The following is a 14,025-nucleotide window of genomic DNA, read 5'->3' as shown; positions in this document are numbered from 1 at the left end:
AAGCCCGCGATTGCAGCTGTGTGTAGGTGGGGTAATAAATTAATGAACAGTGGGTTTCCTCCATTCTCCATTTATTCCCACCTGTGCAAAGCTGTGATTGCATAAGTAAAATAAGTGTTAGATGTGAGTTACCTGTCTTCATTTTGCCTTTCTATGTCTTACACTGATTGAATCATTTTTGTCCCACGAGGTACATTCTTTTCTGCCAGTGTATTTTAGCCCAGAAATTCTACAAATGATTTTAAGTTTATCTTGATTTGAGACAGCTGTAGGAGTGCTAATTCATTTGGGATAAATAATTTCTGTGCTCTATTTCTCTTACCTTCATCGTTAATAGTGATGGACTTGCTTTTGGAAGGAGCTATAATTATACTGTCTGAGACTATAGGTGTACCAGATGTTGCAGGTGTTACACCAGTTAACAGCACTTCTACTCTTTCATCCAGTCTACTGCGGGCTCTGCAGCATACAACAGCTAGGAAAAATATTTTGTATAATTAGTTCTCTGAAATAAAAGGAGCTCATATTGAGAGCACATTACACCTGACTACATTATGCAGAAGACACATGTCCCAAAGATCATGAGAGGTTTCAGTTACAATCATAAGATGTTTGGTGAGTGAGCATGAGAGATGGGGTCTTTTTAATGGCAGCTGCACAACTTTGCAGCACCCTTCCAGCTGAGATATGCTCCCCACCTGTCAGAAGTTAGAGATTTCTGTTTCAATAGGCCTATAACATTCGATTATCTAATTCTCGCTGCTGCTGTATCAGTTTTAGACGAAAAAAGTCTTTGTTTTTTAACTGCTATTATATTTTGTTTTTAAAAGAGTTTTCAGCTATGACAGTATTTTGTTAGTTTATGATCAAGTTGGTGAGTCAAATCATGATAGTGGGGCTGGGGAAAAATCGCATCTGGCAACCAATGCGCCCCTTTGGTTTCAGATAGTGCATGGGTAGATGAGTCTAAAAAACATGGGGCAAAATTTTCATGGCCTGCTAACTGCTATAGTGGCTCACTTACCAGTAATGTGTTTAGCATTAACTCTAGAAGTGTATGGGGACGTGGGTGGCGCTGTGGGTTAAACCACAGAGCCTAGGACTTGCCGATCAGAAGGTCGGCGGTTCGAATCCCTGTGATGGGGTGAGCTCCCGTTGCTCGGTCCCTGCTCCTGCCAACCTAGCAGTTCGAAAGCATGTCAAAGTGCAAGTAGATAAATAGGTACCGCTATGGTGGGAAGATAAACGGCGTTTCCGTGCGCTGCTCTGGTTCACCAGAAGCAGCTTAGTCATGCTGGCCACATGATCCGGAAGCTGTACGCCGGCTCCCTCGGCCAATAAAGCGAGATGAGCATGCAACCCCAGAGTCGGTCATGACTGAACCTAATGGTCAGGGGTCCCTTTACCATTTACCTTACCTAGAAGTGTATACAGTGGTATGCTGGGTTACAAACTTTATTCGTTCCAGAGGTCCTTTCTTAACCCGAAACCATTGTTAACCTGAGGTGTGCTTTTGCTAATGGGGCTTCCCGCTGCCGTCAGCACGCAATTTCTGTTCTCATCCTGGGGCAAAGTTCCAGTGGCGTAGCGTGGGTTCTCAGCACCCGGGGCAAGGCAAGTAATGTGCGCCCCCTAACCCGTGGATTTTAGCACTCGAGTCTCTTCCGCGCCCCCCCAGATGTTGCGCCAGGTGCGGCAGGCCCCCCCTGCACCCCCCACGCTACGCCACTGCTCCCACCACAAGTCTTCAGGACAGCCATCCGAAGGCTGGTGCGGGGAGAAGGTCTCTCCGCCCCACCGCCAGGCTTCGGAGGAGGTCCGAGGACAGTGGGGAATGTTGAGGTTGGAACTTAACGGGTTAAGTTCTTCCCATGAGGCCACACCATTCTGACGTCAATTTTGGAAGCTTGGGAGGAGCTTGGGAAGAGTATGCCAGTCCCACTCTGTACTTTGTGGGGAAAGGATGCAGTTTTGTCATGGCTGCAAATAGTCCTGGAAATTCCTGAGAAATGTTGGAATAAAAGCTGTAAATAGACAAACCTGGACTGTGTGTGTTTGTCTGGAAGCCAAGCTACGTGACAGTTCTACACCGCTGTGATATCTCTGCTACGGCGTGACTGAGAGATCGGAGCAGAGCGTGCAGCAGGAGAAGTGTGCCGGGCAGTAAAGAGCTAATTGAGGATCGTAAATCAATTAGCGGGGGTCGCGCCAGATCAAACAAATTCCACAGGTTATGGGTAACCTAAATAACCTATCGTAAAACTGTCACGGAAGAGCTGCCGGGAGCTGAGAAATCTGCGGTGTCTAGCAGAGGAGCACGGAAGCAAGCAAGCAAGCAAGCTGAAAGACGCTGTTGCTGAATGCTGTGGAGCTGTGAGCTGAGAGCAGCAAGGAAACGTTTCTCCACGCCAGATGAGCTGGTGCTTTCGTAAGTACAGCTTGGGGCCAACTTGGGAGAACGGGAGAACATGGCAGATGGCCAGGAGGTGGTTCAAGCTCCGTTTGAACAGCTTGAGGAACTCACCGCCCAAGCGTGGAATACCTGGGCAAGATGGGTGAGAGCGTGGTTCATAGCCACGGAAGTTTGGGACATTTCCCAGAGGGAACCAGTGCAACTGGTGGACAGAGATGCAGGAAAGCTGAAGTCTGTTTCTCTGGAGGAGAAAATGCAGAGGGAGAAAGCTATGAGAGCTGAGGTCTGCATGTTGAGAGCGGGTGTTCATGCTAATTTGCAACATCATCTGGAAAGCATTGAATCTGCGTGTGAGGCCTGGAGTGTGCTGAAACATCTGTGTGAAGGCTCAGCAGGAGGCCTAGGGCAGATGGAAGCTGAAAGCCTAGAGATGGCTGGAGCCCCTGTTCCGGATGATTTAGCCTCAAGGAGTGCTAGTGAGCAAGTCGGGGGGGCGGAAAGTTCCAAAGGCAAGTTTGAAAAGTTTTCCACTGAATCTGCTGGAATGGAGCGGCAGTTCAGGGGGGGCGGATCTGGCAAGGAGTGCTTTTCCGGAAGAAGGAGAAGGAGGCCAGCTGGGAGGAGCCCCAGGCAGTGTTTTTCCACTGGGTTTCGTCGGTGCTACGTGTGTGGATCTCACAGTCATTTCAAAAGAGACTGCCCACAGAAAGCGAGAGCAGCTGCACAGGAAGGCTTCAAGGACACCTTCCATGGGAATCAGTCGGGTTTCCATGGGAACCAGTCTGGAAGGGGAGGTCAGCAACGCAAGAGAAGGACTAGGAAAACAACGTCAGGAGACTTATCAGATCACGGCTAGTCTGGCGTTGGCTGAAGACAGCCGTGAGGCAAGCCAAGAGCTAAGTTTTGTTATTGACTCTGCAGCTAATCGCAATTTGATTCCAGAGACACCTGCTGTCGAGAGGTGGAACTGCACGGCAATACCTGCCGGGAAAACTGTACTGTTTGCAAATGGACAGAAAAGACAAATGACTAATGCTGTAAATTTGCATTTTTGTATTTTACAGGAAACGTTGGAGTGTTGTACTGTTCCTGGGATGCACCACTGTCTTTTATCTGTGCCTTATTTACTGAAAAATGGATTTACGGTTTGTTTTCAGGGTGATGTGTGCACGATCTCCAAAGGAGGGAGGATGCTTGCCAAGGTTAAAAAGGGGCAGAATGATCTCTTCATTCTTAAAACGTCTCTGCAGGGTGGTGGGAAGGTTGAGAAAGCACAAGCACTGCGTGCTACAATTCCCAATCATGATTCATGCGTACATGCTTGGCATACACGTACAGCTCATAGTTCTCTTGAAGAACTACAGGTGCTGCCGGAAGTTTCCAATGGTTGTAAGATCTCAGAATGTGGACATGCTGTAAGTTGTGAAACTTGCAAACTGGCAAAGGTAAAAGGATGCAGTTATCCAAAGGTTGAAAGGATAACCACTAGGCCTTTTGAACTGATTCACATAGATTTGTGGGATCCTGTGAAGGAACCAAGTCTGGGAGGGTCGAGGTTTCTGCTCTCGATGCAGGAAGATTTTACTCAGAATTCCTGGATACATGGTCTCAAATCCAAGGATGATGCAGCACAGCTGATCAAAGGGTGGATTGAGGGGGTGGAACAAAGGTTTTCCACCAAAGTGCAAGCTGTCACAAGTGACAGAGGAGCTGAGTTTACAGGTTCTGCTTTGCAGAAGTACTTTCACAAGAAAGGGATACGTCACACAGTGACTTCGCCCGATCAGTGGGGGGCGGCAGAGCTGAAGTGTCAGGCTCTGGTTAAAACTGCACAGGTGTTGCTGGAAGACTCTGGGTTACCTCCAAGGTTTTGGCTGGAGGCAATAAAGTATGTAAGCTTCACCTGGAATCGCACCTACAATTCCATGGTAGGGGACACACCATTTGGTTTGTTGCATGGCAGGAAACCCCAGATTCATTTTTTGCGTATGTTCGGGTCACGTGCGTCTGTGCTGGTACCTGCTGCTTTGCAGGGGCCAGATGGATCCAAGTTCCGAAAAATGATCTTCTGTGGGTATGAGCCAACAGCGAGTGCATGGAGATTTGCATTTCCATCAGGTGATCAGAGTAAGTTACTGATCAGTAAACACGCTGAATTCTATGAGCAGGATAAAAAGACACAAGCTGCTGTCAAGCGTGATGTTCTTTCAGAGTGTCTTTCTGATCCAGAACAGGAAGATTCTGAGGGGGAGGAAGGAGAAGCTGAGTCTGATGATGACGATCAGGTAACTGACCAAAGTCAGGAACAGGAGGAGGTATCGGTAGTTTCTCCACAAGTTGTAAAAAGGGAGGCCAAAAGTGAGCCTAGTTCTCCTGTGAGTGTAATGGAGAGGATTCGAAAACGTTTTAAGTCAGAGGGGGAATCCCGTGATGCTGAGGACACATTTCCTGGTGGCAGTGAGTCAGAGGTAACATCTGAGTTTATGCCCAGAAGGTCTAGTCGCACAACAAAGGGCATTCCACCTGAAAGGTACCAGGCAACATGTGCGTGGGCGAAATTCGCACAGTGTGATTCTGGGAGTGTTGAAAGGGTTCAACAGGTGCCTGGGAAAGATGCTGGGAAGGAGCACAAGGCAAAGGGTAAGGTGTTGAGCTCGAAAGGGTCTTGTCAGAAGGTGCAGCAAGGGGGGGTGTTGAGGTTGGAACTTAACGGGTTAAGTTCTTCCCATGATGCCACACCATTCTGACGTCAATTTTGGAAGCTTGGGAGGAGCTTGGGAAGAGTATGCCAGTCCCACTCTGTACTTTGTGGGGAAAGGATGCAGTTTTGTCATGGCTGCAAATAGTCCTGGAAATTCCTGAGAAATGTTGGAATAAAAGCTGTAAATAGACAAACCTGGACTGTGTGTGTTTGTCTGGAAGCCAAGCTACGTGACAGTTCTACACCGCTGTGATATCTCTGCTACGGCGTGACTGAGAGATCGGAGCAGAGCGTGTGGCAGGAGAAGTGTGCCGGGCAGTAAAGAGCTAATTGAGGATCGTAAATCAATTAGCGGGGGTCGCGCCAGATCAAACAAATTCCACAGGGAAGACGCGCTGCGCTTCCCCGCTGTCCCAGAGATTCCCCTATGGGCTTTCATCTTGCGAAGGAAGCCCATAGGGAAATTCGTTTTGCGAAGCGCCTCCAAAACGGAAAACCCTTTCGTCTAGCGGGTTTTCCGTCTTGCGAGGCGTTCGTCTTGCGGGGTACCACTGTACCTGAGCTCTATAGTTAGAGACTCACCATTTCCCCAGTTGGCTTGGCCCCCAATTTCTCTTACTATAGAATTTGGGGCTGGTGGTGGAGGAAATCATTATTCTTCCCCCTTGCTACCCCCCCAAAGCATAAGAGAGGGACTCCCAAGAAGGTGAAGCGGGACTTCACCCCAGGGTATCTCGGAAGCCCTCGAGGCAGCGACGCTTCCACCCCCTGGAAACAGCAGGAAGGGAGAGCGCTCTTGTGCCCCGGTCCTGCTTTGAGTGCTTCTCATTGACGCGTCTGCTTGGCCACTCACTCTACATGGGCCCTTGTGGCCTTGATCCAGTAGCCGGGTCCTTCTTTGGAAAGAGTGAGCGCCTCCTAAGCACATGCAGAACGCCTCCCTCCGCCCCCGCCACGGGGAGCTCAGCCTGCACGTAGGCAGGCCCTTTGCGTCACGTGCACTTGGCGCGCTGCTCTCTCCAGCTTCCTCCCGGCCGGGCCAGCGGCTCCACCTCTTTTCCTTTGCCTCTTTGAGCCGCTTAATTCCCAGCAAGCAATTAGCAGGCTCGCTCCTCCTCCTCCTCCTCCTCCCGGCTTTGCTGCTGCTGCTGCACGGCTCTTTTCCTCCACTGATGGCGCGCTGCGCCTTGGAGAGGTTCCCGCTTCCTCGAGGGGGGCCGGCCAAACGCGCCCCCCAAAATGTTGCGCCCGGTGCGGCCGGCACCCCTGGCACCCCCCACGCTACGCCACTGCAAAGTTCGCAATCCAAGGTACTACTACTGGGTTAGCAGAGTTTGTAACCCAAAGCGTTTGTAACCCGAAGCGTTTGTAACCCAAGGTACCACTGTACTCAATTCTGACCAAACTAAACCTCTTAGACCAAAATATACCCCACTATGAATGCATATGTAGAAGAGGATGCAAATAATAATTATTTGTTGTCGTTGTTGTTGTTGTTGTTATCACCACCACCGGTACTACTACTATAAAGTCTTGTCCATTTCGAAATAACCTAAGTACAGCAATTTTAAAGAAAACACCAGGCTCTACCTGGTATATATTCAGCTGCATACAATAAGAAAGCTTTGACCACTTTAAAACCATTAACTGTCTCATTGTAATTATTGATTTCCTTTCTCACCCCACTTCTGAAACCTGGGCACAAAACTGACTGCACATGAAGTCAATGGTGAGTGAACAATAAATACTGCATGTGTTTTGTGAAGCTTTCAGCTTAAAATATTAAAATATGGTGGCTTGTGATTATAAAATGCAGCATGTCTTATAAGCAATTCATGATTGCTAAACAACAGCTTAAGGGCACATCCCACATTCTTAGTTCAGCTCTTTAGCATTGAGCTAGCAATCCCTGACTAGAGCTGGCACTGCAAATGTGGTCATGCTGAGTGCAGTCACAATCCAAAGGACAGTTCATTTGTTTAAATTGGCTTAAAAAGTGTACTGTTGAATTAAGGCCTTCATGAAAAACACAAATCCCACCACTGCTTCTTTATTGTAGTGCAAAGCAAGGGTCCTCAATCTTTTTGGACCTAGGGGTACATTTCAAAATTTAAGGAATTTTTGCGGGTATCACAAAAATAGATATTTCACAAAAGATAAACTGGTGATGCTCAGACAAGCCCCCCACCCCCAGCCACCCATAGGCAAAATACCTACAATCACAAAAACAGACAAAAATAAGCAGGCAGCCATTGCCACCCTGCAAACAGGCAGCCTTCTTCAGGCAAAAAAAAGCAATTTAAATATAATTTAAAATAGAGAAGGGCAGAAGGCCTTGGTGGTTGACTGTTATGTTGGGGACCCCAGGTGCAAAGTGTGAAGAGCAGACATTGGACTACTGAATATCTGGACCAAAACACATGCTTATTGTGGGTTAACATGGTATGTACATCCATTGTCTATCTTTACTTTCTCAAAACATCCATGTGAATGGATTTTCTTCCATGCACTATACAACTAACTTAAAGAATACTAATATACACATTTGTCATTATAGTACTTTATGAGGGTGCCATGCTGTGCAAAGAAAGAACGGAAGAAAAGATTTGGTGGTAATATTCAGCATTCCATCCTTAATTAATTAAACTGCAAATTAATGAGATGAAATCTGTAATTAAGATTATACTGGCATTTTTCTTCAAGTTAAAGGTCTTTAACAAATTAGAACAATGGCAGTACAAATAATATCTATCCCATTAAGTTCAATAATTTCATTCCTCAATAAGTCTCTCAATTACCTTCAAACACCAAGACAGACTATTGTTTTCATTCCTTTACAAAAGCTTTTGCATATAATTGACTCACACATTTTGAAGTGCCCTTATCAGCCCACGTGGTGTCTTTTTATAAAGGCTATTAGCTTCATCATTAAACTGATTTCCAATGTTCTTAATAGGTACCCAAGGAACAAATTAATTCTGTAATTGTGCTTTAGCTAAGAAATTAATGTATATACTTTTGGCATACTATCCCCAATTTGAAATAAACTAGGAATCCAACTGATATGGTTAACGTTTTGTTACACAGAAACTTATTTTCCCAGAACTGCTTTTAAGAATATATTTGTTGTTGCAATATTCCACATAGCGCTCTATGATAATACATATACCTGAATTCAGTGCATTTTGCCTATGTATAACTATGCACTATTGGTTGTACCTACTTAAATGGTAGACCCATTGAAATTAATGTACCCAAATTAGTTATGCTCAGCAACGTCAAAAGGGTTTACTCTGACTAGGATTAATGCAGAGTACCACCCTTTCTAGAAGTTCTGGGGAAGGCTAGAGTACTTTTTTTATGCAGAACATCCTAGGTTGAATCCCTGGTGCCCAACAGAGGGCTGGAAAAGATTCCGATCTAGAATCCTGAAGAGCCACATAATTTAGACAATATTAAACTAGCTGGAGAAACAGTGTGATTGCATAAAGCAACTTCCTGTATTCCCAACATCTGCTGTCACCTAAGTAGCAAATTGGTTTTCACTGGTCTCACATAAGAACAGCCCTGCTGGATCAGACCCGAGGCCCACCTGGCCAGGCATTCTGCTCCCACAAGCAGGACGTGATTATAATAGCATTCTCCACTCATGTTCCCTACTAAACAATATTCAGAGAGGAACTGCTATCTGTTAGCCTTACTGAATGATAACCCTGTAGTACACAGCTAGCTGGAGCCACAAAAGATTTAGTCTCTCATTCTGAACAAGAGGAACCCATTGCTACATAGAGAGATCAGTACTGCTGAATTACAGCCCATGCATTGCTTTATGTGGGTCTGCCTTTGGAAATGGTTCAGAAACTGCAGCTAGTGCAGAATGTTGGAGTCAGACTGCTGACAGGGAATAAGCAATCTGACTGTATAACATCAGTCTTGGCAGGACTCACTGGCTGCTTAGACATTTCCAATCCAAATTTAAAGTGCTGGTTTTAACCTATAAAGCTCCATATGGCTTGGAAGCCTAATATCTGACCCAACACCTGTCCCGACATAAGCCTACCAAGACTCATTAGTCCTTAGGAGGATGGCGACAAGGGAAAGGGCCTTTTCTGTTATGACCTCTCATTTATGGACTGCTCTCCCCAATGAGGTCCACCTGGTGCTGACTTAACATCTTTTTGCCTTCCTCTTTTTTCAAGCATTTGATAGGGCAAGCTGAGTGGGCTGTTAACTGGAGCTACTGTTGGCTTCCCTGCTGGTTCTGTTTGGATCTGCTATGTAATTTTTTCCTGCTGCTTTTTGAATTATTTGTTGCTTTGGTGTTCTATAATTATTTATTACTGAGGGCTGTTTATGTTTTAACATTTTTTTGTATTTATTCTATGCTTCCTAGAGACTGCTGTGTATTAAGCAACTAACAACTGAAATAATAATATGAATAAAAGTAAAAGATGTATATGGAAAAATACTTTGAAAAGGTAAAGCAATTTCTCCCATATAAATTGGGTTTATATAGCCATATAAATATAAAACATATCCATATAGATTGATCGAAGTGGGGTAAGTAACCCCCAAGGAAAGGGACTTTTTGGTAGTGGCACCTTGTAATGAAACAGTCTTCCCAAAGAGGTCTCTCCAGTGCTATCTTAGTGGTCCTTTTTGGTGACAGAACCATTTTGCTCATCCAAGACTTTGAAATATGTCTTGGCCCTCTCCATTTTAAAATCTGTGTTTCATATTGTATTTTAATTGCTTCATTTGTCTTCTGAGCTTAGCAGACAATTTATGTTACAGGCATGCTAGAAACATTCAGGTAATAAACAGAAATAAAAACTCCTCCTAACAGGTTTCAATTGGGATGCAAGTTACAAATAAGTCTTTTGACATCCCGCTTCTTGAGTGTAGGCTACAGCAACATTCAAAAGAATTTAGAGGTCAGAAAGAGACATTTAGGAAGAGCCAGTTTGTTTGTTTATTTAGTCACCTAAATGTTAGGGACCATGTCTCCATCTATTTCCAGCCTGAATTATAGCTCGAGGGGGGGTACTATTTTCATTTATATAAGAATGACTCATATGTACCTGGTGCAGATTTATAGGGTGGCGATTCAGGAATTCCACGAATTGGATAGATCCAACGAATTCCCCGGATGACTTCATCCTTCATTATTACAGTGTTGCTGAGAGACATAAGCAATATATACATATGAATATGATTACTCTAGAAAATTGATACAAGTGATATTGACAATACAATTAACCAAGATTTCCAGCAATGCTTTGTGACCATTTTGAAATTAGTTCAGTGGGACCAGCTTCCAGAAGGTGCTGTCTTTTTGGAACAGTGGTACACTCAAGTAAAAGGCTTTTGGTTGTTTTTAAACCCACTTCTTAGGACGATCATAAATAGACTTCTTATTAACACTTGTCATTAAATCAAAACAAAAGATAATTAAATGAATCATGTTGGAAGTTAATCTGCGCAGTAAAATTTATTTTCAGTTGGAGTTGGACGCAAATACCGTATTTTTTGCTCTATAAGACTCACTTTTTCCCTCCTAAAAAGTAAGGGGGAATGTGTGTGTGTCTTATGGAGCGAATGCAGGCTGCACAGCTATCACAGAAGCCAGAACAGCAAGAGGGATTGCTGCTTTCACTGCGCAGCGATCCCTCTTGCTGTTCTGGCTTCTGGGATTCAGAATGTTTTGTTGTTTTTTCTTGTTTTCCTCCGCCAAAAACTAGGTGCGTCTTGTGGTCTGGTGCGTCTTATAGAGCGAAAAATACGGGTATATTCTAAGATAGTGGCTATTGTGCTTGGCTACCATCCTATCCTCAACTATTTACTCTTCTTTTCTATAGAGAACTATATTCAAAGGAGATAACAGACTGAAAGCATAACACATCAAAATAATTACTATAATCAAATAATTTAAAATACAGATTACAAAATTCATTGCTCAAAGTATATCAATTAAACAGTTTAATACAACCACCACTATCAATCAAGGGCAACAGGCTGAGTACATATGTGGCTCTGAGTATCCTGTCCATACCCCCTGGGTGAACAAGTGGAGAGGTATCCATATCAGCCTGACCAGACAGAGCCATAGCTACGTCACAGACCATTACTATTGTAACTGCAGCTTCCAAGTCAGAATTGTATGCAGTGGCCTTAATCCTTAAAGTGTTTAGCAAATCAGTGGCAGCAGACTACTGAAGGTTCCACTAACTTCCTTGGTAGGAGTCTCTCACCATTCAGAAGATCTATGCTGGATGACACTGCACAGATTCAGTTATACTGGAGAAAGAAAGCTTTCATCACTGCCACAGAGTAGATACTAACATGAGGTCTAACATGCATTCACTTGTATTCAACTCTAATTCCCCATCATTTGTGCTGTAGCTGCCATCACAATAGTGCCATTGTCCTCAAAAGCTCAGAAAACGGTGGAGTCTATATGCCGCTTTCTAGAAAAAGAACACCTAGAACCAGGTGTCAGGTTCCAGAGCCACCACTTCAGTTTCAGATATCCAGGGGGCATCATTGCTACGATTTGTATTTTGAATAATGGGGGAAAGTTCTTAAAAAACAAAAACTCTGAGAAGATTTTCTGGGATAGCCAGCTAAGATTTGTTCTGCAAGATGGCTGTTTCAGAGGACTGAGTTTCTAAGGCTGGCAGAGAGGATACTTGGAACATAACCCAAGTGCATTGCTCTCCACCACTTTTCTCCAGGGGCAAGGTACTATCATATCAACTAGCATCTTCACACCTCTAAAATTCAATAATATCCATCTAATAAACCCTAGATAGCTCAGTTGACTAGAGTGTGGCACTGATAGTGCCAAGGTTGCAGGTTTGATCCCCATATGGGACAGCTGCATAGCCCTGCATTGCAGGGGGTTCGGCTAGATGATCCTCAGGGTCCCTTCCAACTCTACAATTCTGTGATTCAATGTACAGTAATACTTGAAAGGTTTGCAAAGTGTGAAAAATCATTCTAGACTTAGTAAATTCTAACCATTTCTAACAATTGCAACATTTATAGCAATATATAAATACTACAATAAACAGTCTTCTAAAGTGATAGAGCTCACAATTATTTTTCACTTCAAATAATAGCAGATATCAATTTTATCTCCTCTGTGACTAAAATGTTTACCTTGTTAGTGCTCTGCTTAATTCGAAGGTGTCATCGTAAGACCATTTATCACCATCCAACTTTTCAACTTTAATAACCAGCACAACTTCATACAGTTTCATTGATTGAGGTGCAAAGAATACTGGAATATCCAACTTGTTTTTTGGAGCCAAAACGATTCCTAAAAATACAATAAGTAATTTAAACACATATTGTGAAAGGAGTGGTTTGTCAACTACTCACCATCATGCCAGAAATTTATCTCCTATATATTCAGAGTCAGTTTCATGGAAATAACACTTTGGTATAGTATTTCTCAAACTGTGGGCCATAATGTGGGCTGACCTCCCCTTCTTGGCTGACATTTTCCAACTGCTGAGTTCAGTAAAATTTTCAACATTTTCAAGAAGACTTTGTGGACAGAAAGTTTGAGAATCCATGCTTCTTGTATATAAAGAAGCACATTTAAATCGGTTAATAAGTGACACAGTTTTCCACTGGAAAATTCCATGTGTGTGTGTTTGTCTCAAAAGAAACGGCAAATTGTCTTTTAATTGGAGTTTTGTGGTATGGTGGTTTTTACAATTTACACAGCAGTGCTTGGCTTCTAAAAATCAAAACAGTGGTGCTATGTAGAGTTGTGCCAGTCTTATCTAAATATTTTAACTCTGATACAAATTATATTTGTTACCTTATAAATATGCAAAATAGATGGAAACAGAAATTCAAGCGTTTGATTAGAAGAGTAAAAGCATATTGTGTTTCAGGTACAGTGTGTCAAAGGAAAGTTTTCCTTACATTGGTTTATTGGTGGTTCCTCCATGGGAAGCCAGCAGGGTTTTCACTCCAAAACTAAAGAGATGCATATACCATCCCCCACTTGTCTTGCAGGTACTGATTTCCCCAATACACTCTAAAAGGTAAAGTACATTTAGTGCCTACGGAAGTTGTCTGCCTACCACTTAGCATGTACAGTGGTACCTCGGGTTAAGTACTTAATTCGTTCCGGAGGTCTGTTCTTAACCTGAAACTGTTCTTAACCTGAAGCACCACTTTAGCTAATGGGGCCTCCTGCTGCTGCCGCACCACCGGAGCACAATTTCTGTTCTCATCCTGAAGCAAAGTTCTTAACCTGAAGCACTATTTCTGGGTTAGTGGAGTCTGTAACCTGAAGCGTATGTAACCTGAGGTACCACTGTAATTTATCAAAACCTGGAAAGATCTAGGTTTGGGTGCAGGAGCAGTCATGGGAGAAATCATGTCTGAGATTCCATCAAAATACAAAAACACACTTCGGAAAAAGCAGCTACCAGAAGCACCACTTCATGATGTTTCAACAACAGCTTGTTTTATCTGATATTGACACCAACAGTTTAGAAACCTGTCAATGGGCTGAACCCTAAGAACAGTAAGCAGAGGGAAGCTTGGCAGATTTTATTATGTCCTCCTCCCACAGTATCCTCCTGCTTAGCCCCAGAAAAAACCTGTGTGGGTGGTTGGTAGAGCCCTCCTGAACAGTGTGGGTAGGGGGAATCTCCTAAAATAGGGCAGGGCACCTTTCACATTCCAAGTAAATACGGGTAACTCGCAACGCATGCTTGAGAGTGTTTGGGTGAAGAAGAGGCAGTTAGAGAGGGTGATCTAAAGAGGCCAGAGAGACATGCAGAGAGGTTTGGAGGGCCAACGAAAGAGATTGGAGTGTGGAAGAGGTGGTTGGGAGAGCTTCGGATTGCAGAATGGGCCTCAAACACAAGGTGGTGTTGGCGGCATC

The 14,025-nt window shown here is 44.0% G+C and overlaps 1 protein-coding gene across 2 annotated transcripts in view; it reads right to left on the bottom strand.

The window, feature by feature from the left end:
- CFAP47 (cilia and flagella associated protein 47) overlaps window positions 1-14,025 on the bottom strand; it is a 186,104-nt gene that overhangs the window by 24,685 nt on the left and 147,394 nt on the right. For both annotated transcript variants that reach the window (XM_082219930.1, XM_082219931.1), the window contains exons 58-60: window positions 12,276-12,435; window positions 10,196-10,293; window positions 323-475 (exon numbers count right to left, since the gene is read on the bottom strand). In XM_082219930.1, the coding sequence (XP_082076056.1) occupies window positions 323-475; window positions 10,196-10,293; window positions 12,276-12,435 (411 nt within the window). The remainder of the gene's footprint in view (window positions 1-322; window positions 476-10,195; window positions 10,294-12,275; window positions 12,436-14,025) is intronic.

Source organism: Podarcis vaucheri, assembly GCF_965113315.1.
Source record: "Podarcis vaucheri genome assembly, chromosome: 4".
Taxonomy (NCBI): domain Eukaryota; kingdom Metazoa; phylum Chordata; class Lepidosauria; order Squamata; family Lacertidae; genus Podarcis; species Podarcis vaucheri.
This window is presented reverse-complemented; position numbering and strand designations above follow the sequence as displayed.